We start from the raw sequence: 22918 nt of genomic DNA on the forward strand, positions 1-22918 counted from the left end.
CGGTTTGAGGCAATGAGAGCTTTCGCAACCGGACAATCAAGGTGGACGTCATGATCGATGTGAATGAATGAGACGGTGCGAGACCCGATGCTGTTTACGTGCAGGTACAGGGACTATTTGTCTCTAGACTACTGAAATGAGACACACAACGTTTGGTGGCTACAACTACTTTGTGCTGAAAGGCAGCGATTTACTTCTCTAATTTTGCTGGTAACCGTATTATAAAAGCAATTAAAAGGTACTTGAGGCTGTACTTTATATTCAATAATGTAACTAATAATGTAGTTTGAGGGTTGCCTAACAACACCCCCGAACTGTTACATTATTGGACGATAAAGTACAGCCTCTCTTACTTTATCGCTTTATCAAACTTTGGAATCTATTGAAACACTTGTTATTAACCTTGGCCCCTGGTAGCCTGGAGAGGGCGAGCGTGTTGTCAGCGGGGCTTTATTAATTCGTTATTAAGTGGCTGTCTGTTTACAGAGCTTCAGCACATTGTGGGGAATCAAATCGGGAAACGGCGTGACATTTGTTCTTCTGTCTGTGCCGTCCGGTGCCAACAGGTAGCCAGTAGGGCCGAGCAACGTGAGCATTCGTTTAGACTCATGTGACTGTCCGGGGGCACCGGCCTCCCCGGCTCTCATTCACTCCCGTGGGCTTAGAGCCTGCCGGCCAGCTGTGGTGTCCTCTGTCAGTTTGTGGGAGAGGAGACGCTCCTTCTACGTCGGGGGAGGTGGGAGGGAACGAGAGCAGGAAGTGGAGTAAAACACAGGGAGTGAGAATGAGGGAAGAAATTAAACAAAAAAAAACACAGGGGGAAGGGCGGAGTGTAAGGTACACCTGCTGCCTGGTGAGTCATGCCACTGAAGCCCCGTGCACACACCCGCCCCATGGTAACTAAAAACCTACACCAGCGGCCAGAAGGCAACACACACACACACACACACACACACACACACACACACGTTTAAAAGTGCCGTATTTGCACAGGCGTCTGCAGCCACACAAGGTGCCTGCGTGCCTGTCGGACTTGTTTGTGTGTACTGCAAACAAATCACGCACACGCGCGGCCGCCGAGGGCTCAGTTATTTATAGATGTACTTCCTCAGAGAGAGCAAAGGAAAAGAGTGAGGTGACACCACCCACCCCCCACACACACACCTTTAGTGTTACGGAAAGCATCTTCATGTGTGCTGGACACGGCGCTGTGGGGAGGAATGGGTGACAGATGAGGATCTGGAAATGTGCAGACGCGTGGCAGCACCACCCTGAACCCGCGGCGTGATCCACACGGCGTCAGGGAAGAGGAGCGAAGATGGAGATGTGATGGAGGGGGGGAAGAGATGAAAGGCTCCGACCCTCTTCAGCAGGAAGAGGTGGGACCGGAGTGAGGGGGGGGGGATTACAAGAGAGGATAGTTTGGTGATTGCAGCGGTCCACCATTTTAGAGTAGCTGTGAATGGCCAGCAGCCATTATTATGCTAAATTAACCTGGGAGCTCCGGGCCGCCACTCAAGATGGAGGAAAAGCCTGACAACAGATAAGAGCTAGTTTACCAACACACACACACACACACACACACACGGCTGAGAATGCACTGGCCCGCCCACACATTTCCTCCGCCCCCTCCCCCACCCAAACACACACACAGTTGTGCCTGTGGAGTGGTCAGCAGCGTGGCCTTCATTATCATTAGACGCCATTTTCTGCCACTAACCAGCAACCCCTCCCCCACAGTGCACACACACACACACACACCTCCCCCAGCGCTGACCCCTGCCTGCCGCTCTGCTCCTCCCTCTTCCTCAGGATAAAAGAGGGGCCAAGAGGAAAGGGGGGATGGGGGGGGGCGCCTGACATTCCTCAGTCCGATCAAGTTTCCGCCATCTCAATGAAACCACATCTGACTCCCGCACACAAACCAATTGCCAAGGGACAAAAAAATAAATAAAAACGCTCACGTCGGGGTCATCAGTTATCCAAAAAAAAGTGGAGGAAGAAGCGGACGAGGCAGAGGGGACCAGCGTAAAAGATGAGTAAGGAGCTCCCAGCCAATAGGGAGCGACGCCGATGACTTGGATCCAGCTAATCAATATCAGGACTTACTCAATGGATGATGCTCACAGAGCACAGAATGTGGGTTAATCCGCCGCACAAACTAGTCCCAACAAAGTGGCCATCTCCTCCCGTTTGGTTTAATATAACAGTCCTTTCACAGACCGGTCGGGGGGAGTCATTTCGTCCGGTCGGGGGGAGTCATTTCGTCAGGTTTGGTCTTTTCAAATTAGTTTGTAAAAAAGAAAAAACAAAAAACAAAACAGCAGCATCTTTTAAAGACTAACTTGAAGAAATTGTGCGGTTTACTTACTTCTTACAGAGTATTAGAGCGCCACCTACAGAAACAATGTCAGTCTGAATACTTTAGGAAATATGCCCTTTTCTAATGTCAGATATCTTACATTGCAAACATGATACCCGATAGAAAAATCTACAAATTTCATTTTGAGTTGATTTATTAAGCCTTATGATAATATAGTCTGTTCTTTAGAATAAATGTGGCATTTGCAGGGGGTTAACTGACAACGTGACGAGCTAAGAAGCAGGTGAATAAGGCCACTCTACCCCGACCTGCGTAACTGACAGCGGTTCTGACCCCGTTGATCCGCATCCATAGAAGAAAATGTGATTGATCGTCCGATCTGTCAGGAGCGCCACTCGCTCAATGCTTCACTAAGCCCTGTGAACGCACACAAGGTCATGACCTCTTCAGTTCCCCCTGGTTGGGCACATGAGGGATGATCTAGCGAGTGTGGATCTAGGGCTGCACGATGAAGCGCTCTAGCAAGGGCACTGTATTGTGCGCATGTGCAAAGGTCACATGACACCACATGCATTGTGGGCAAATATACTCCAAGAGTCTTTTTTGCTGCTCGATCTAAAACTCGACAAGTTCTCTTTTCCATTAGCTGGTCCAGTGTGTCTCATGCAGTCCATGTGGACATAATGAACTGCACACGTGCACACTTCTCCTCCTCCTCCTCCTCCTCCTCGCCTGCCCTTGTGAGCACCACCACCCCCAACGGTGAGCAGCCCTGGGACGCTTTGGCCCCAGGGTGAATGAGGGCCATCTCCTCCCCGGGGAAGGCACAGGGCTCACCCACACCACCGATTTAACCTTAAAACTTCAGAAATCCAGACCTAGCGAATGGTCCATCGTGTTGCTACATCCGCTCACGTTGCCCCTCCAGGACCACAAAACAGAATGACCAATGTAAAGCTGCTCCTACCTGGGTTTCTTGGGGGTCTTGGTCTTGGGCGTTGAGCTCTTGGCTTTCTTCTCCTTGGGCTCCTTGGGCTCTTTGGGGGTCTTGGGGGTCTTGGGCGTCTTCGGGGCCTTGGGCTCCTTGCCCTCCACCTTCTCCTTTGGTTTCTTTTTCCGCTTCTTTTTCTCCTCCATCGGCGGTGAACTTCCCTCTACAGTACCTGTGCCGGCCACATGTTCGCCCGCATCACTTCCTGTTCCGAGATAGTCAGACTTTGCGTCTTCCTCTCCTTCTCTGGCTGCTGCTTCCTCTCTAGCCTCCTTCCCTCCTTCATCCTCTCCGGCCGCTACTTTAGCTTTCTTCTTCCTTTTCCTTTTTGGCTTGGTCACCTGGTTGCTGGGCTGCTCTGTGCTGATTGGCTGGCCAGTGGTTCCGGCGCCAACCGTCGACCTGTCAGGAACCATCATTGAGGCGTCGCCTGACGGGTCGGAGGGGGAATGCTGGGAGGGGGAGGACAAAGTCAGCCGTTAATTTGAGTGTTTCAGCTTAAAAACCTAAAGATATATAGGAATAAATCAAGACAATATCAGTGAGATAACAGGAGATAACACGCACACACGCACACACGCACACGTGGTCAATGTTAGCAGATACGCGTGAAAAGCAGGTGAATATTTCTCACTTTGTGACTCATTCATATATTTGGGTTGTAATAGGGATTCTATTCCTGTACTCTATGAATGTGCGTGAATGACAAGTCATTCAATTGCTAGTTGTTTACCCACATTTGTTTAAAATAATGAAAACTAATTGAAACTAGTTATTCTATCAATTCGTAATCCACAATCTAGATGGCAAAGATATTCAGTTCCATGCCATGAAAACTGTTAATCCATTTTTATTGGCTCGGATCAGTTGGAGAACGTCTGCGTTGAAACGTTTCAGTTGGTCATGTTCAATAGACACACTTTCTGCATGGTGGGGGGTGAGATTGGCAGTAATGGGTGACTACATGGCTACACTACCTTTGCCCCCCCGCCCCAGCAGGCTAACCTCGGTAAACAAACCGACTGAGTGCTGCCTTTTCTCCTCCTGCAGACTAAATCCTCTCCCGTTCTCCTTCCTCACCAATCCCAAGTAGGCTCCCCGTGACAGGCAACTGGTTACCAGCTGTTGGGAGCCTCTCCAGCTGCCTTTCCTCCCTCACCCTCTCTTCCAGCTCTGCCTCCCTGCCTCCCTCCCTCTCCCTCCAGCTGCTCAGGGTCCCAGTAGCAGATGGGAAATCAGGCATCATGACACGAATAAATTATCTCCATACTTCAAAAAGGCGCAGCGAGGGAGTGTGCATGTGCATCTGTGTGTGTCATAGCAGCGTGCCTTTGAGAATGTGCGTATGCAACTGTGTGTCAAAGACGTGTGTGTGTGTGTGTGTGTGTGTGTGCATCAGCAAGTTTAGAGCAAAATGCCAAGGCAGCAGCTCCCCTCTGTGTGCGTGCGTGCACAAAGGCGCTTGGTTGTGTTGCCGTGGAGGAAGGAGTCGGGGTGCCATCACTGAAAGTCCACTTCCATCAGGAAAATGCTTATGTACACGCGCACATTTCACACCAGACTACTGCAAGGTCACACACACACACACACACACACACACAGGAGATATAACTGGGGGTATGAAGAGTGAGTGAGCGAGCGAGGTGTGTGTGTGGGGGGGTGCAGTGCCAAGAGATAAATCTGTCCTCCTGCCAAGCTTCCCAGATAATCAATCACACGAATGACAATGGAGACACACAGTGTATACACACAAACACACACACACACACGGCGTTGTGCGGGATGAATTCAGCTCGATGGTTCTCCACAAGGAATGGATAACACACCTCCATCACAATAATATCACCAATGAGTGAATTGGAGGAAATGATCCATGGAAGGGACCAGGAGACGGGCTGGGTTGAGTTTCATCTCTCCTCCTGTGTGAGGACGACGCTCTGAAGGGTTCAATCTCAGGCAGAAACACTCAAGACTCCCAAAGGATGGAGTGAAATTAAATACGGTTAGTGTTGTTTAGCTTCTTCCTTTACCCTCCAAGAAGGCTCAAATGTTAGCAAACAGCAGGACGTCCTGACCATTAGCAGATCTTGCACTTTCCTTTTTTGCTATCAGAGTCCATTTTATTTCTGGGTTTGGTTGAGTAGTCTCACGTTGTCCAGCTTTCTGAACTGCTGCACTTGAATGATTATCCTGTTATGTATTCATTCGTGGCAGACATGACAACATGGAGAACATATTATCCTCCATGGAGTCAGTTGAACGCCTCGTGACTTGAAGTCACTTGTGCACAGTGATGACAGTGCAGTATCACTACGGATGTCACGACAACTACTTTGTTGTGCGATATATTGCACTAAAATATATTGCGATATTGTAATTTTAGGCATAATACCGGTACGCTTTTTCAAAGAAAACATTTTTCTCTCCCAAATATTTAGACATTAAAATCAGAATGTTAAAGAATATACCCTAAATAAATAAGAAATACACCTTTGTTGACAAAAACAAGGTGCAAGGGACACGGAGCGGGGCGAGGCATCGGGCTTGGTGCGATGCCGTAGAGAACATGTGTTCACCGGAAAGGCGCGGCGCACAATTAACTTCTCTCATTCGGCTTAAAGCCAAATCGTTCCCACAAAGGAGCTGACACGGTGGGTTCACTCCTCTTCACCAGGGCCACGTTCCTGGAACGTGGCTAACGGAGTTAGCCGGATAATTGTCAGGATAAGATTACACGAGTCAGGCTTTTCGGTTCCTCAAAGCAAGCATGGCTAAATCACCATAGAAACGCATCCAAAAACTTGAACCTGCTCCGGCGCAGGTTCATTTCAGCTGCTGGATTAGTTCATCACTCCCCGGGGAAATGAGGGCAGCCCTCTTCCTCATTGATGAAGGAGCGATATCAAAAGACATCAAAGATCCCTTATGAGATCACTTCCTGTACGAGCGCTATCGATGCTGAAGACAGGAATCATTTATTTACAAGAAGACCTTATGGAGCCGTAAGGTTACATGATGAACACCACACGCTGCAGCCAAGCGCCCACTGTCCCTCACACTGTCTCACACATTGTCTCACACACTGTCTCTCACACTGTCCATGTCTGTACAGTGTTGCGATGCAGAGAACATCTGGAAAGCCGCTGCATGTCGTGCTCTTCGTAAAGTTCTGTTGGTTTATTTGGCGCTTAATAAACTTCTGGATGTTCCATGTTTCACTGCTTCACTTGATCAAATGTTTGATTATTACGGATTCACACACACACACACACACACACACACACACACACACACACACACACACAGACACTCTCTCTAAAACTCCTAGTTCTATATGGCCAACTACACATACAAGCTGATATAGTTATGAAGATATATGTACTGTTCTTTGAATTGGACTCTTTGGGCTCGTTTTGATCTACATATGCTGAAAGAGTTGAGATCATTACTCTCCTTGGATGATAATTCCATGAAGCCTTCTGCCAGCAGGCACATTTAAAGGAATATAATCTTGATTGGGGTGATGAGGCACCTAAAATGAGCCTAGAAATACCGGGACATACCGGACTACCGTCAGAATCTTACCGTGATATGAATTGTTGGCTACAGCGCCGCGCCCAACATATGACTATGGGACACATATTTACAGGTAGACGTTTACTAAGTTTTGCTATTATTATTAGCATAATCCAGCTATAGGAGAAGGCGAAATTGATCGGGTTGATCGATTTGTTCGTTCAGAGGGCGTGAGCCCTGACCAAGCACATTTTGAAAGCTCAAACATGCTGCGTATGTAGAGTGAATGTTTCATCTGTGAATGATGAAACCTTCACAGTGAGCACAGGAAGGAGGAAGCACCTCCTCTCGGTTCAGACAGCAGCAGTTGCGTGTCTCAGCTCTTCAATCATGGTGAGGTGGGTTTCCAATAAAAAAACACTCCACCACCAAAACAGAGATGAAACCACTTACAGAGCAGAAGCCCGGCGAGCTGCTCGTAGGACGATTAAGTGAGTCATCTTTGAGGACGGCGGAGGACGCCACAATCACCCTCCGTGGCTTATCTTCCCTTAAATCAGATATGCCTTGCTCTGACGGGTCTGATGATGGGCCCATTTTAAAAGACATTTCTAATGGACAACTGTAAACAAAGTGTACAAAAACAGAGCTTTAAAGGAGAAGCGAGCAGCACTCGTACATGGACCACTTTGAAGGTCATCTCTTGAGCAACTACACGTCCTGGTCACTGCACGCGGCTGAAACGCGTGAAAGACAATCCATCAACCAGTGACAAGCATTTCCATGTGTTGGAATCCCTACAAACAACGAGACCCGACCAACCACCGGAGGAGTGTTTCCTCGAAGCCACGGCGAGCTGGATGCTGTGGCAGCTCGCTGACAGCGAGCGAGCGTGGGGGAGGGGCGAGACAGGCATGTTATATGTCAGCTAAAGTGCTGCACGCAACACACTGTGTGTGAGATGTAGAATAAAGGTTACAGCGCAGCACTCTGCTGGAGCTGTGACCTTGAGCTGCTGACGGAGGCCCGTCTGTGTGTGTGTGTGTGTGTGTGTGTGTGGGTCTGTACGTGCATTTGCATGGATGTGTAATAACCATACTTAGTGAACAGATGGAGCTTAGCGTACCAGACATACAGTCATTATGACTGACTGACCAGCTTGGTGTGTGTGTGTCTCGCTTTCTAACAAGTGCATCATGAGGCACAGAGAGCACTCCCTTCTTGTGTCGCAGACGTGCACGCACACACACACAAACACACACACACACACACACACCATTCTGAGTACTCCTCATGCAAGGCTATCCTATTTCCACAGGCACATTCGCCATCCCATTTCAGACCACACCATCCAAAGCCACACTGTGCGTGCGTAATGACAAGGTCTGCCGGGCCTGCAGCCAGAGTCGGGGCGGCACATGCAGCTCGCCTGGGCCGCGGCGCAGGACTCACCAGTCAACCTGACATCTAGGTCAGGAGTGCTGGATGGATAGATAGAGAGCGACGGCTGAAATGTCAACCACAAAACGCAGCGACGCGCGGTTTGGGGGTGGGGTGCGGTAAGAGAGGAGTACTGTGAGCGAGAACGGAATGGGCGGGGGGAGGGGGGGGGGGGGGGGGGGGGGGGGGGCACAGGGCTGCTATTGTGTGTGAATGGGTCAGTGGAGAGAAAGAGCTTTGAGCAACAAAACAAGCTAATGGGAGCTGGAGGGTGCTTCATGCGGGCCGCGATGGCGGCACACTCGCACAGAGCACAAACATGGAGGTTCATGGAGAACTGCCCCCCCCCCCCCCCCCACCACTGCCCGTCCATCTCTTCTGCTGGAGAGCAATCTGGACTCTTTACTAATTTTCCCACTTCTCTTCCTCTAAGCATGTTTCCCCCTCCACCAAACTCCTAATCACCCACCAGCTTTTCTTTTCCACCCCTCCTAAATGTTTTCCCTTTTTTTTTTACAAAAATGCTCTCTGCACATCCGGCTACACAACATTAACTCAGAGATGACACCCCTGAAATGGGCAGGACAAACAGAGAGAGAGACTGAAAGAGAGAGAGAGACACAGACAGAGACAAAGACAGACAGACAGATAGCGGAAAGAGAGCCGGGGAGGAGGGAGAGACAGGAAGGGAGGTTTCCTGTATAGAGAAGGGGGAGACATGGGAGCTAGGGGGAGAATAGATTATGCTGGTGGCGCCGCTGTGTGTGTGTGTGTGTGTGTGTGTGTGTGTGTGTGTGTGTGTGTGTGTGTGTGTGTGTGTGTGCACACACACACAGACAAGCATGTGTGTGTTTGTTGCACACATCTCAGGATATGCTGCTCACAGGAAACAAACCGCTGCAAAAATCCATTTACACACACTCACACGGCAAAAACACACAACACCCCTCCACAATGAACCATCGCCCAGTGCACCGCTGTGTTCTCAAATGTCATGCACACCCTTCACTCCAAACACACACATTCCCCCACCCACATTAGAAATGAACACTCTCTTGAAACACACACAACTCACCTGTACGTGAGGCACTTTCTGTGGAGTGAGGGGGGGTGAGGAGAGCGGGTGGGAAGCAGGGGGCGCCCAGGGGTGGGAGGCCTGGTTGGGGAGAGGGGGTGTGCTCTGCAGGTGGCGCGGCTGGGGAGGCATGTGTGCATGCTGCGTCGAAGTGCTCTGGGCAGGGGGCGCCAAGCACTGTGTCGGGGCCGGGACGCCGTGCTGCCCGACAGCAGGACCCTGGAAACCAATGGGAGTGGGCTGCATGGGCGGCCCGCTTCGGGGGACTTGGAGCAGACGCTGGTCTCCCCCCTGGCTGGCCGGAGCTTCAAGAGGCCCTGGGGGTGGAGACGGAGAGAGGGACGCACCGTCAGCGTGTGGATGCATGACCGTCAGCAAGGAGTTTTTCCTCATCATCACTAACACCCTCTTTCTGTCTCAACAACACAATATTTGAGTAACAGATGCCGGCAGCAGAAAAATCCGTTTATATAAAGTACAAAGGAGGTGTTGAATTATGATTACAGGCAATCAACAGAACAGAAACAAGAGTAAAAGTCTTGGTCTATTGATATTCAGACTGCTATGAACATTTGGCAGAAACCGTGGAGACGATCATCTTACAGCTTGTTAATGAATGTGTTTAGTGGAAGTGAATGGACAGACCAACATGGGACCCAGCCACCGCCCGGTGCTTACCTTGCTGAAGCGGAGGCCTGCTTGGCCCCATCTGTGGACCACGCTGCGGCCCCAAGCGGGGATACATCTGCCCCGCACTGGGGGGCATGTTGTGGGGCTGCTGGTGTTGGGGCTGTGGGGCAGACAGGGGGATTTGGGGAGTTCTCTGCACCATAGCATTGGGCTGAGACTGCAGGGCTACATAACCTGCAACCTCCGGAGCTCCAACTAACCCTGCGCTGGGGGGTCTTCCCTGCTGGGGAGGAGGGGTCGGGGTCCCCAAAACCCGCATGGGGGACATTGATGACGGGGAGGGGTAATTTCCCTGAGCTGGGGGGGCAAGGTGGGATTGTGGCGGGTTTTGGGCCTGGGGCAGACTTTGAGGGTGTTGGGGGTGCATGGGCGGGCCCTGTTGCCCTGCCTGCTGCATTGGGGCAGAATGGGTTGGATGGGGTTGGGGTTGGTGCGGTGGTCCAGGTGGATATCGCTGCACTTGTGGCCCAGCTGCTGGGGTTGATCCCTGGTTAAACCTCTGGCCGAGCTGTCCTGGGCCCATGGCCGGGCTTGTGTTAGCATTGACATTGCCCCCCTGGCCCATCCCAGGTCCCATGGCTCCATACTGGGCCTGATAGCCAGGGTACCGGGAAGTCCCAAACCCTCCCATGCCCGGTTGGTGCTGGTGGGGGATTGAAGGCTGTCTGGAAGGGGATTGTGGGTATCGGGCTGTGTGGCCCATGTTGGGATAGCCCTGGGCTTGCGCCTGGGGCTGGGGAAGTCTCATCTGAGTGCCACCCATTCCATGTCCCAGGTAGTGAGATGGGTCCTGAGCAGGAGGGGGTGCCATGCTCTGCGAAGGGTAGTGTTGGTTCATGCGAGCTGCATTGGATGTGGGCGGGCCTTGCATCCCACCATAGTTGCCTTGGGATATCTGATAGGCTCCCATCTGGTTAGGGCCGGCCCCTGCTTGTGTCGGAGGCTGCTGATAAGCTGATCTAGTCTGCTGTTGCTGCGTTTGCTGTCCCCAAACACCAGCTCCACCTCCACCTGTGCCAGCATCACCCTGGTACCCATGGAGGGGGTTGCTAGAGTTAGCTGGGTTATTATGGTAGTGGGAAGCCATGCCGTTCATGGCAGGGTTCACGATTGGTGGTCCCTGGCTGGGGCCGTTCTGGGCCATCATTCGTCCTCCGGGGCCCACAGGTTGATCGTAGCCTGTGTAGGGGCCATGGTCATACATCTGCCCCAATTTAGGTTGCCCAGGGCCGGCCCCGGCCCCATGGATCATACCCTGGTGGTAGCCCCTGTTTCCCTGGAGCTCGTGGCTCAGTGAGGGGTTACTCTGCTGGGTTAAAGGGTTGGACTGGGCGGAAGCAGGCTGTGGAGGAAAGCAGTCCCCCAAGCCATCCAATCCATCTGAGAATAGCCCTGCATCGTCCCCGAATAAGCTCAACATCCCTGGGTCCGCCATGGCTGGGTGGGGGGCCCGCAGATGCTGGGGACTGGATGGAGGGAGGTGTGTTAATCAGCCAACTGCTAATTTGAAGCGTACTACTTCATGGTCTTAATTAAGTTTCCTGGAGAAACAGACAAAGGGGAGGGGGGACAGAAAATTGGAATTAGTGCATAGGACTAAAAGGCTGCCGCACGCTTTGAACGGAGGGCTGTACTGAAAGCTGGAAAGTGATAAAGGAAGTTAAAAAGCTCCTTGATGGTTTGAGCGGGCCTGGACAAATGCGGAAAGTTAGACACGCTCAAAGTCTGATTCATTAAACAACGGCTGCCACTAAATGACTCGAAGCAGGCAAGTCGAAGCAAGAATTCATGTGTGAAAAAGGGGTTGCGTTTTCACAGCATTGATCATGTATAGCTACATGCCACGTCTTCACACCAGCATATGGTTTTAAGAAAAACATACAGGCATGTTTGTATCCTTATGGTTGAAATGCACTTATTGTAAGTCGCTTTGGATAAAAGTGTCAGCTAAATGACATGTAATGTACCGTGCCACAACATGGTGGGGCTGCTTAAATCATGATTTGGGGCTAGCGGGTAAAAAGTAAGTCTGGAGTTAAACACTAAACCGATTTGTTAGACGGGACCTACTAGTTTATACTATGTAGTTCTAGTGGTACGGCCAAATGTTCATACGACGATAGATGAGATATTCTGCTGCCCGCTGAAGATCGACAACAGTTGTTACGGCGGTGCACCGGTATGTGATGAATTCATAGCGCAAGGACATCAGAAACCGCTGTCCCGGTTGAAGCAGTAGACCGCCCAGCCCTACGATGAAGTGACCGCCCACTACTTTTGAGTGTCATGGCTAAGATGGAGGTAGGACTGCAAGGTACAGCCAAAAATCCATATCCCGGTATGTGATGGTATTGCTTTTTCAAGTAAACGCATTAATTCATTGACCTTGAAAAGTCGGCTACCCGAACAGCCGCTCGTTGGCCAACTCGTTCGCAACTGCCTGTGAGTTAGCGTATTAGCATGTTGTGGCTGCTAGCGTTGCCATCAGAGGTTCGACAGACTTTGCAATAAATCGTTTTCTGATCTAACTTACATCAGATTTTCCAAAAACCCTCCAAACAGACACAGTTCCCAAATGTTTTGTTCTTTGCTTTTACAGAAGCATGAAGTAATCAGCTCCACGACAGAGAGCCAACTGTGGAAGCAGTGAATCGGATGCAGAAGACAGCGTTGTGCAGAATGGTCGAGCTGTTTGACATTGACATTGCTTAACATATTGCTATAGCTCATGTATACATGAGAAGCTACAAAGAAATATAAATAAAATTGAATCAGATCCGATTAGTTGACTGTCAAGTTAAATGTGGAAATAATCACAAGTGGCATCGAAGACGGTGCCTCACAACGTGGCGTCACTGCGGCAATCGGCTGACATCCAACAGACACCAAAGAGGGCGCTGGTAGCAGTGTTGACTGAGACAGGAAAAAGGACATGTACCAAAAGTGAGTCACTTGACTCCAACATGAAGACTCAAAATGCAGGCTGAGATGCCACATACAAGTCAGTCTAAAACAGTAATACTGGTCAGGAAATTAAAAAAAAGTATAGCTTCCCACAAAGCACTCCAAACCCTGTTGCATCATACAAACCAATTTGCTTTAACATTTATCCACAGCCTTGTTAGCTGCTGAGAAGAGGTGCAGGGGATTAACCTGCATGTTTACCAAGGAAAGACACACACACACACACACACACACACACACACACACACACACACACACACACACACACACACACACACACACACACACACACACACACACACACACACACACACACACACACACACACACACACACACACACACACACACACACACACACACACACACACACACACACACACACACACACACACACACACACACACACACACACACACACAGAACAAAGGGGCCCAGCAGATGCAACTCTTGTTTGAACAGCAGCAGCTGCCATCTAGCCAGCAAACAGGCCAGCAAGCTTTTTCAAGCCATTCAGCTGGCTGGCTAAGCAGTCACTCAGTCTCGACAGATGTGTTGAGGAAGCCAGTTAGCCGCGCGCTACCTTTGGAGCCGCTCTGTTGCTCTCGCCTGCTGAGGAACATAACGTGCGTTCACAAAGCCTCCCGCACCACGATTTAACTGCTCACATTTTTGAATAAACGATCTAGAGAGACATAACGGGACTGGGAGGCCTCCCCAACTCTCAGCCAGGCCCCGTGAAAAGGGTGGAGGTAGGTGGATGCCAGCATGCATGACTATGAGCAAGTAGGCCTTGCATCTGACAGGGGGAGGGGTCCCTGTTGCTTTTATGCAAAAATCACACACAAGTGCCTACAGTTTCCCCCGCCTCCGTCACCTCATTTATTTCCTCCGCTACACGCATCTCCCTCCTACTAATTTTACTCACCCACTTACTGCTTCAGGTAAAATAGCTCACACAAATTGGTCATTTTCCTTTCCTAATAAATATTGTGTCTTGCCCCTACTGTGCTAGTGGCAGGCTGGTGTTTAGTGTACAGCATTTCAAAACTAAAGCTTGGACGGAGTTAAATACTCCATGTTAGTTAGCGTCAAGACGGCGACTATTCTTCAAAACCGATGTTACTTGACTTGCTTAACAGGAAACGAGCTGCTGGCTTAATATGTTCCCTCAACAGCACAGTAACCAACCACAGCACGTTAACAGGATCACAAGTCAAACGGCAGATCAGCTGGCTAACGCGTTAAAGATGGTTTCATTCTGCCGTTCTCTGCTACCGGCCAAGAAAGGAAAGACTTTTATCCATTTGGGGCCGTGATATAAATGCTATCCAATAGGTATTATAGACATTTCAGCATTGTGACCCCCTGCTCTTTAGTACTAAATAACAAAGGCCAAACTACTTCTCCATCATCGATCACCACTACTGTTTATAGACAACCAAAGAATACCCATTCAGGGACCATTAGCATGACACAGGACCACAGCAAAGCAGACCCCCTGCAGCCCTTTGAGGCCTCTGCGCTCTCCACAATGCCCGAGTGGAGCATCCAATCTTGTTGGGTTGTTAGTAGCAATTACCAAACCTCTTCCTCCAGCTCTCTGAACCATAAAACCAGCCGCCAACAAAGACCGGAGCGGCTCAACTCTTCTACTATATGATGGTCGGGGCAATAGGCGAGGCCTGTGTGAGCTCATCTCGATGCACTTTGTGGTCCTCGGGCACAGCGGCCTGTTCGAGCACGGAGACCGCGTGTAGTGCGTTATGAATAGGCTCGTAACAACAAATCGTGATCTAGTCATATTGAGGTGAACTATCATGTGTCGAAGGAAAGGAGACGAGTTTTCTATTCTTTTAAACCAATATGATAGGGGAACCACTGCAGCAGGAAGTGGGCCAACGTCGGCGTATTCTCCACAGCAGACTGAGGGCCTACAGCCACATTAATGTGGAATAATCCATAACACCAGGAACTATACGGATGTAAAAGGGATGAACGTTGACGCAATACTTCCACCCTGCTACAACTATTTGACACTGTCACTTACTTTTGGATCAGCAGAGAGATCAAATACATCAAATTAAGCGCTCCTAATTTCTCTACAAGTTTATCGAATAACAGCACTGTGGGGTGGACAATATATCTTACAATGTGCCATCACCAAAGGCAGTCAGGATAAAAAGGACAAAACCCCTTAATATATAGAGAATATATTGGCCTTTGCTTAGAAGTGGACATCATCCCCACATCGTGGCTATCTCAACACTTCTGACCAGAAATTGGAATTTCAAATGCCCCTTTTTTAAAAGTAGATTTGTGTCCATCAGATCAGAGGTTTGTTTTTCCCATACAAACCTATGGAAGCTCTTCGGTTGGTCAAAACTAGATATTTAACGGCCATGTTTTCAATGAATCACTTAAATGCCGGTTGCAAATCCCCAAAGTTCAAGTTTAGTGGTCATAACTGCTCAGAGACCAAAGCAGAGAGCAGCAGGTTCTCACGGAGGAGGTGTTTGAACCACAGGGTGCAGCAGGACTTCTCCTTCACAGTGGAAGGAGAAACGGCACTGTTGAGTTACATCACTCTGTGCATTTCAATCACTACAGCCAGAACAAAAAAAGGCTCCTTCATGCGCGCCCGTGCCAAGTGAGAGTACATTTGTGTAATTTCACATCCTTTGCACCAAGTAACTGAGAAGGCAACAGATTTCCTGTCAGCAGAGTCAAAAGCACACCGCATTAAGAGTTCTACAATACAGAACAAATATAGCTGTATGAGCACTTGCGGGCTGAGAGTGTGTGTGTGTGTGTGTGTGTGTGTGTGTGTGTGTGTGTGTGTGTGTGTGTGTGTGTGCGTGCGTGCGTGCAACAGCCTTGAGGCTTTTCATCAGAGGAACGGCGCTAGTTTAAAAAGTAGATTGGTGTTTTTCTGTCCTTTGACGAGCCAAAGTTGGTCTGCACACGTTACTCGCCTCCTCCCGTCCAACTCCCCGTCTGTCGGGTGCTGCCCGTCCGGTGAACGGGGGGGGGGGCTTCACTCTCCTCAGCCTTCAGCTGTCTTCAACTTTCTGTACCACTTCCTCAGTCTTGTTTCTTTCGCACAGCGCACACACAGAAACGCGCTTGGCGTTGAGGCCCAGCTGTCACTGCAGAGGGAATTAGGTGAACGGTCAGCGTGCTTTGGACAACAAATCTCATCAAAGGATGAGGCCTTTTACTCCTTTGCTCCCCCTCCCAAGCCCGGCCATCACACACACACACACACACGTGGTGAGGAGAGAGACCCGATGGATTTGGGCTTCTACTGTCCGCTCCCACCTGGGAAGACACTAATCAAAAGAAGTGCTGTTCACATCACGGGCTTCAACAACTTTTCCCAAAGTTGGACAACCGAGCAGAAAAGCGCTGCAGCGCTGCAATCAGCAGCGAGCCGTCTGCCTCCTTCCCCTTTGGTATCAGCATCAGCTGCACAGCAGATTGAGCTCGTAGTGACGCAGAGAGAAAGTGTTCACTAGTGTGGTTTCACAACACCACACTGATGTTTATCTGACATTTTAACTATTCATCATTCATGCGGTCGTCATGAGATGAACTCCGTTACAGCTACAGTAGCCGTGTTCCAACAGAAGACAGAGCTCCACACGTCACAGTAAAGTGAGGCTTTCATGATGAAGAGCAGTCAGTCAACTGAACTATCAGGCAGCCGTGTGTTAGTACGGTTTGTATAAATATCATTTCCATCAGAAATTAATCTGCTGCTCCTTTTCTAAAGGAATATGACCAGTTATTGATGTCTGTAAAACAGCACAGGGGACACATTTTCTGCGCCCAACTATCCATTTGGGATTCTCCAAAGTGCTTACCGGCTTCCATTTTGATAGACTGACTTATTGTTCGGTGTGAGACGGGTTCAGGACGAAAAGGGAAATACATAAAGGGTTCCTGACTCCAGCTCCGCCTCACCTGAAGCCAGCAGTCATCACCGGGGGGGGGCTTCAACGGGCCTGATGAACTAAGCGGCCTCGCCGGCGAGGCCCAGGGATTCACGCCGACAGCGCAGCTCTGTCAAACCACAACTATGGGTCGAGCCCCCAGCAGGCGACAGCCAGCGGGGCCACAGCGATCCACAGCGTCACACTTTGACTTCTGTATCAGACGCTAAAGTTCAGGTACAATCCCCGCGCTGTAAACGGCTAAAGGTGAGTCACTGGGGGACATCGCATGTGTGTTAACTTCAGTTGGTATGAAAACCAGCAGGTGCACGGCCCTCCGTGACACGCCTCTCTCGTTTCCTGCTCTGCTGTTCACAGACCGGCGTGCACGTGACTGTCACGCTCTTGATGCAAGTTAGACCCGAGAGCTCCGGAAGGCCTCTTCCTTATTGACTTTGTTTCAATAAAAAAAAAGACTGATCGGGTTCCGTACTGGAGAAGGCGTCCAGAAGGCCGCGTGCATGCGCTGGTAGTCGGCCATGTGTGCGCCGCACAAAGTAAACGCTCTGTAGCCTCCAGACTACTACAGGAAATCTCTCCCTGTCAACAACACCAGCGTTGGGTTTTTTCTTCTTTCCTGCGCTCATGCGGCAGGCAGAGACCAACAGGGTGCAGCCAGAGCGTCAAGAAGTACAGCAACCTACCCCCAAAGCAACACCTGAGGTAGTGAGCGATCCCCCCCCCACCCCCCCCCCCCTTCCTCGGGAGGACGCGTGTGCTCCCACCCACCTCCCACCACCGGCGGGATCTAAGCCGCTATAATTTATACCTTTGTTCCCAAATGGAGGACGGCGCGCTGGAGCTGGCTAGCTGCGTGTGTAATTACGCTCAAGTGAGGGGATGCGGGTCCGTGTGTTTGGGACTGGGATTTGTGGCCCGGAAGGAAGGAAGGGAGGCGGGGGAGGAGGAGATCAAGAAAGGGAGAAGCAGTGAAGCTAGAGAAAATCTGGTTATTTTACGCACGGCTGCTTCGTTAATGGACAGTGTGCAGCGTGAATGTCGGGCGGGGGGGGAGCGGGGGCCTTTTGGCGGAAGGAGGGGGTCAGCAGGAAAGGACTGTGTTTATCCAATCTGTTCCCTGCCTTTACCATGTGGTAGGAAAAACCACTGGCCAGCTACCAGTGTGATCCCAGAGGACAGAAGAGGCAGAGAGACCGGCGGGGGAGGGAGGGGGGGGACGGAGGGAGAGAGAAGTAGGCCACAAGGGGTGAGTGACCAAGGAACCTGTGAGGGAGGAGAGAGACCACGTGTGTGTGTGTGTGTGTGTGTGTGTGCGCGCACCCTCATTCAGCTAAAGAACCTGTTATAGGAAACCGCTCATGAGTGTGCCGAGTGGCATCTGTACACGTGTGGCTTCCTATTGGTCAGCGAGTGGCGACGCCGTCGGCGCTGACACAGTTCAGCCGCAAACCTCACGGACTGGAGGTCTGAGGAAGAGGACAACACGCCGTTCACACTTTTACGCAACAGAACAGGAAGTCTTACGTGTGGCTGTGAAATCGCGAAGCGGGTTACTGGCGTCATAAAAGGCTACGGAGACGACGAGTTGGGAGGAGGTCCCCTGGAAAAAGATTTACTGCTGTTTAAATCAGTGCGAGATGTTTTCTTCACTATGCCAGATGGACACATCATAATATTTCTAATCCTATGATGCGTTGCCCCACTTTTATTCACCGTCAATATTTGGTATCAACGCCGGTCGAATAGCTCCGCCCACAAACAATGGCCCACTTTCCCAATCGAGACGTTTCCAGTGGGATTGAAATAGATATCTTAAAAGAGAAATACATCCTCCATCTCCATTCATACGTTATATCTATATCGGACTGCTCCTACTGGTGCCACAGCCTCTCCTCAGACGGCTTGGCTCGCTGGCAGCAGCTGGAGACATCTTACCCCCGTCAGCACGGGTCCACCTGGATTTCACCCAAACGGCCCAACGTACAACTTCAGTCCCGTCAATAAACCTAAATGAAGATCAGGAATCAAACCACGGCTGCTGGGGGGGGAAATTGTTGCATGACTATGCAAATGAGATTTCAGTGGTACAAACAGGGGGAGGGGGGATCCCCAAATGTAGAAGAACTTTTGAAAAGGGGTTAGTCTTCAGGACTTGTCACTAGCTGGCGGTCTACGAGAAAGCCCCAGTGGTTTTGGGGGCTGGTGAGAGATTTGTCATCCCGGTGCAGATAGACAACATGAAGCAAACGACGCCACGGGCGGGACTTTTCTCTTTCTCAGTTTGATCCAAAATATGGACAAGAGCTTCCAAAGAAACGGTTTTATGATGAATATCTGAAGACACCGTTGCTCTACGTGAGAGCACGCACACGCACACACACACACACACACACACACACACACACACACACCCTAATCAATCACTGCTATTGACATGCCCTCTTAGACCAATGGGACCGGCGTGCCTGGATCATGTCCCCAGAGATTGGCCGATTCCCCTCCCAGCCCCCCTGCCTGCTAACAACCAATTAACTTCCAGAGTCCTTTCTAGGAGGCTGAAAGGAACTAACCCCCCCCCCCCTTTTTTTTAACCAGAGTCAATTCACTCTGCAGGACCCACCGTCCTTCAGTTTGTAGGTGCGCAGGATCACGCATCTCAAGGACAACATTTTTGAGCTCTGGGTCATTTGAGCAGCATGAGCCCCCCCATGACGGGAGGGCGTTGTCTAACAGGAGGTTTACAGGAGAGATGAATACATGGTCTCCTGTATTTAGTCACTCCTCTCTGACCTTGCCTCCTTCTCCATCTTCCTAACTGGAAGGCAGCACTTAACCTTTCATTGGCCGTGTGACTCAGTGGAGGAGAGAAGCAACGGGGTGGAAAGATGCCACAGTGGTGCCGTCGCAGCCCGGCGCGGTTTGTGCGGCAATGGGACGAGATTTGTTTTGTTTCACCAGCAGCGTTGGGTTAGTTGATGGCGGAGCGCTGAGGAGGGAGGGGGGGGGGGGCACAGGTCGACTGCGCTCAAGGGGAGATTAAAAAAGAAGCGCACAGGCGGGTCAGGGATGTACTTGACAAGCCGCCTCGTCCGTCACACATGCAGCCCACACACAAACACTTGAGCTGTATGAACGCCAGCCTCTCTTCTAGGCACAGCACTTGGTCCAGAAGGTCCTCGCTGCAGGAGGACGGTGGGGGGATGGGGGAGGCAGAGTGCAAAGGAGGAGCAAGCAGAGGGAGAGACAGGTGAGAGTGAGACAGGGATGACACTTGGTTTTGAATGTCATCACTGTGCTAAAGACCCCCGCTAACCTTTTGGCTGGAAATGAGGACTGGAGGGAGGGAGGGAGGGAGGGAACACACAGGCAAAGATGGGAGAGAGCGATGGAAAGGGTGAAAATGGAGAGCAGAAAGTAGCAGCAGCTCCCGTATGGGTGGAGGGGGACAAATTGTGGGTGCGTGGCGGTGGCGCGATGGAGGGCTGAGATGAAAGATGAGGACAAACAGCAGCACTTCCCGCGTGTCAAACACAGACTCATCCACGACACATGAGGGGAGACAAAATGGCCACCCATGACAAACACCGTCTCTCCTTCTGCCTCCGGATACCCAACACCACCCAGGTCCCCAGCGCTAAAAACGTTCAGCCGGAGCATCGCAGCGTCACAGGGCTGGTTACCAGATCACATGGCTGGTTACCAGATCACATGGCTGCAAAGGCTTCAGGAAAGTTACACCTGCATTGACGCCATTGATATTATGCAAACCATAAAGATGCATTACACATGGAGCAGTTGAGCCCCCCAGGGTTGGACATTGAGAATTGGTGCCATATTGGCATCTTATACAACCAGACCCTACAGCAGCAAAACGCCTGATGACTGTGTCCCGCAGCAGCTAACGACAGCCTACTGTTTGTGTAGCTACTGTAGCTAGCTAGCCATTGGCCTGCTGTCAGTACTTATTTAAGTTAGTGTCTCCGCTACTGGTATTAAAGCCTACAAGTTTACACTGTGCACAACAGTTCCCTCCCGATGCACAGGTGAGCACGCTCCCACCAGCGGACACAGAGCGCGCGCGCCCCCCCCCCAAAGTTGCAGTAATCGAGCTGCAGACAGTGACATTATTTCACGCGAATTAAAGCAGATGTTACCTAAATATACAAATAACAAATTCTGCCACACAGTAGATAGACGATGTGCTCTCGTGCCTCACGCAGCTCTGAGACAAACAAGGAGCGTCAATCTATCGTAATATATATTTCGCTCCTGCACAATGAGCATAAATCTAAAGTTAAATTCCAAAGAACTAATATTGGCACTTCTGGCTCTTACAGGGGGGGAAACACTACGTATACTGCAAACTTAACAGTTCAAAGTGTGAAGTTAAAGAGTTTGATGCCACGTGTTTTGTATTTATTCATAATTACAGTGTACTTTAAAACAGTTAATCTATTGTTCGATTTGAAGAAGAAAAAATTGCCTTGGCAATAAAATTAAAACATGTTGTCAATCGTTTTCTTAAAGTTTAAGTATCGGTCCAGTGCACCCCCCCTCTGAAAAAAACAATCACAGTTGAACAACAAGTCATTTCACACACTGGCAGCACAAGAAAAAGTTTGTTACGCATTTGTCTCTTCTGCATTGACAAAGAGGTAAATCGACCAAACGGCTTGAAAACGACTTCAATCTGAAGACTGAAATCAATAACGATGCGATAAGTACCAGTGTATCAACATCAACTACACAACGTCAGTCATCTGCAACTCAAAATATGTAAAGTAACAGAAATAGCGCTCAGGGGACATTGTGGAGATTTTAGTAAGTGGAGAATGGGAAATTTCCACACCCCCACAGAGGAAATTCCCCCCTCGGTGGTGGGATTCAACGGCTCGTCAACAACTGCTATTGTTCAGTTACAATATCACTTGGTGGTGTCGAGGCTTCTCTCTCTTTGTTGGACCATCATTCTAATAACTGGAGAACTCCAACAGCAACAAGGCAGCGTAGCCCCCATCGTATACCACCCGGTCCTCCACCCGGGCCTCCACCTCTCTCAAGTACGCAGGACGGGCTTAATACGTCCAGTCACTTCACGACGACCATGTTGCAGGTGCAAAAACACCAACAATTGATTTTCTATGTGGCAAACGGGGGCTAATGCATCACATTCAACATGAATTACGTTTTAGGATGAAATAAGTCCCACTGAAAAAAAGTAAAACATGCCTCCAAGAGAAAACTAATCTTAGCCCCCATCTTCACATGCATCTGTGTTTAAATGTAAAATAGCTGCTTTTGATGAAAATATTGCAACAATCATTTTAAGTATTTTTTTCAGATTGAGAAATAAGAGGAATTTCCAAATTAACCAAAGCCTGATGAGTTACCCTTCTCAGGAGAAAACGTCACGCAGCAAAGAGTCAATGACATGGGAGGGACAAAGACAGGAACAATGGACATTTTCACTAAACAGAACAACAGTGTTGTCAGCCACGAGCTGTGACACACACTTTCCCCCCCAATAAATGTATCTAGCTGGTTAAAAGGGCGAGAGATGGCGGCGCATATTACGAGTGAAAAAGTCGAGATAACCAGAGCTGATCACGGTAATGATTCATAGGTCATAACAACAGGGAACAGATAACTGAAACACGTGACGCGTTGATGGACACCTGTTCCAGACAACGTGTCTCTTTCCCCTGTAAAGCGGGGGAGGGCGAAACAGGCCCGCGGCGTGGTCGAATATCCACGACCATTACCAATGTTTGCTTGGATGGGGGGCGCACAATGGGGGTATACATATGGAGAGGGGGGGCACCAGCGCTGGTTGATACTACTGGATATTGAAGAGCGCCATTCTGTGAAATCTCAATGAACTGGTGGGCCGTAGTGGTATGTTGGGTGTGGGGTTTCCCTCGTGTCGGCCTCTAGAGACGGAGCTGAAAGTTTGTGCAGACGACG

The 22918-nt window shown here is 50.1% G+C and overlaps 1 protein-coding gene across 6 annotated transcripts in view; it reads right to left on the reverse strand.

Moving 5' to 3' along the window:
* chd7 (chromodomain helicase DNA binding protein 7) overlaps positions 1 to 22918 on the reverse strand; it is a 54771-nt gene that overhangs the window by 29124 nt on the left and 2729 nt on the right. For all 6 annotated transcript variants that reach the window (XM_078098850.1, XM_040170649.2, XM_078098851.1 and 3 more), the window contains exons 2-4: positions 10024 to 11576; positions 9346 to 9662; positions 3291 to 3766 (exon numbers count right to left, since the gene is read on the reverse strand). In XM_078098850.1, coding sequence (XP_077954976.1) covers positions 3291 to 3766; positions 9346 to 9662; positions 10024 to 11470 — 2240 coding nt within the window. In that variant the 5' untranslated portion in view covers positions 11471 to 11576. The remainder of the gene's footprint in view (positions 1 to 3290; positions 3767 to 9345; positions 9663 to 10023; positions 11577 to 22918) is intronic.

The sequence above is a fragment of the Gasterosteus aculeatus genome, chromosome 3, assembly GCF_964276395.1.
Source record: "Gasterosteus aculeatus chromosome 3, fGasAcu3.hap1.1, whole genome shotgun sequence".
NCBI classification, from domain to species: Eukaryota; Metazoa; Chordata; class Actinopteri; order Perciformes; family Gasterosteidae; genus Gasterosteus; species Gasterosteus aculeatus.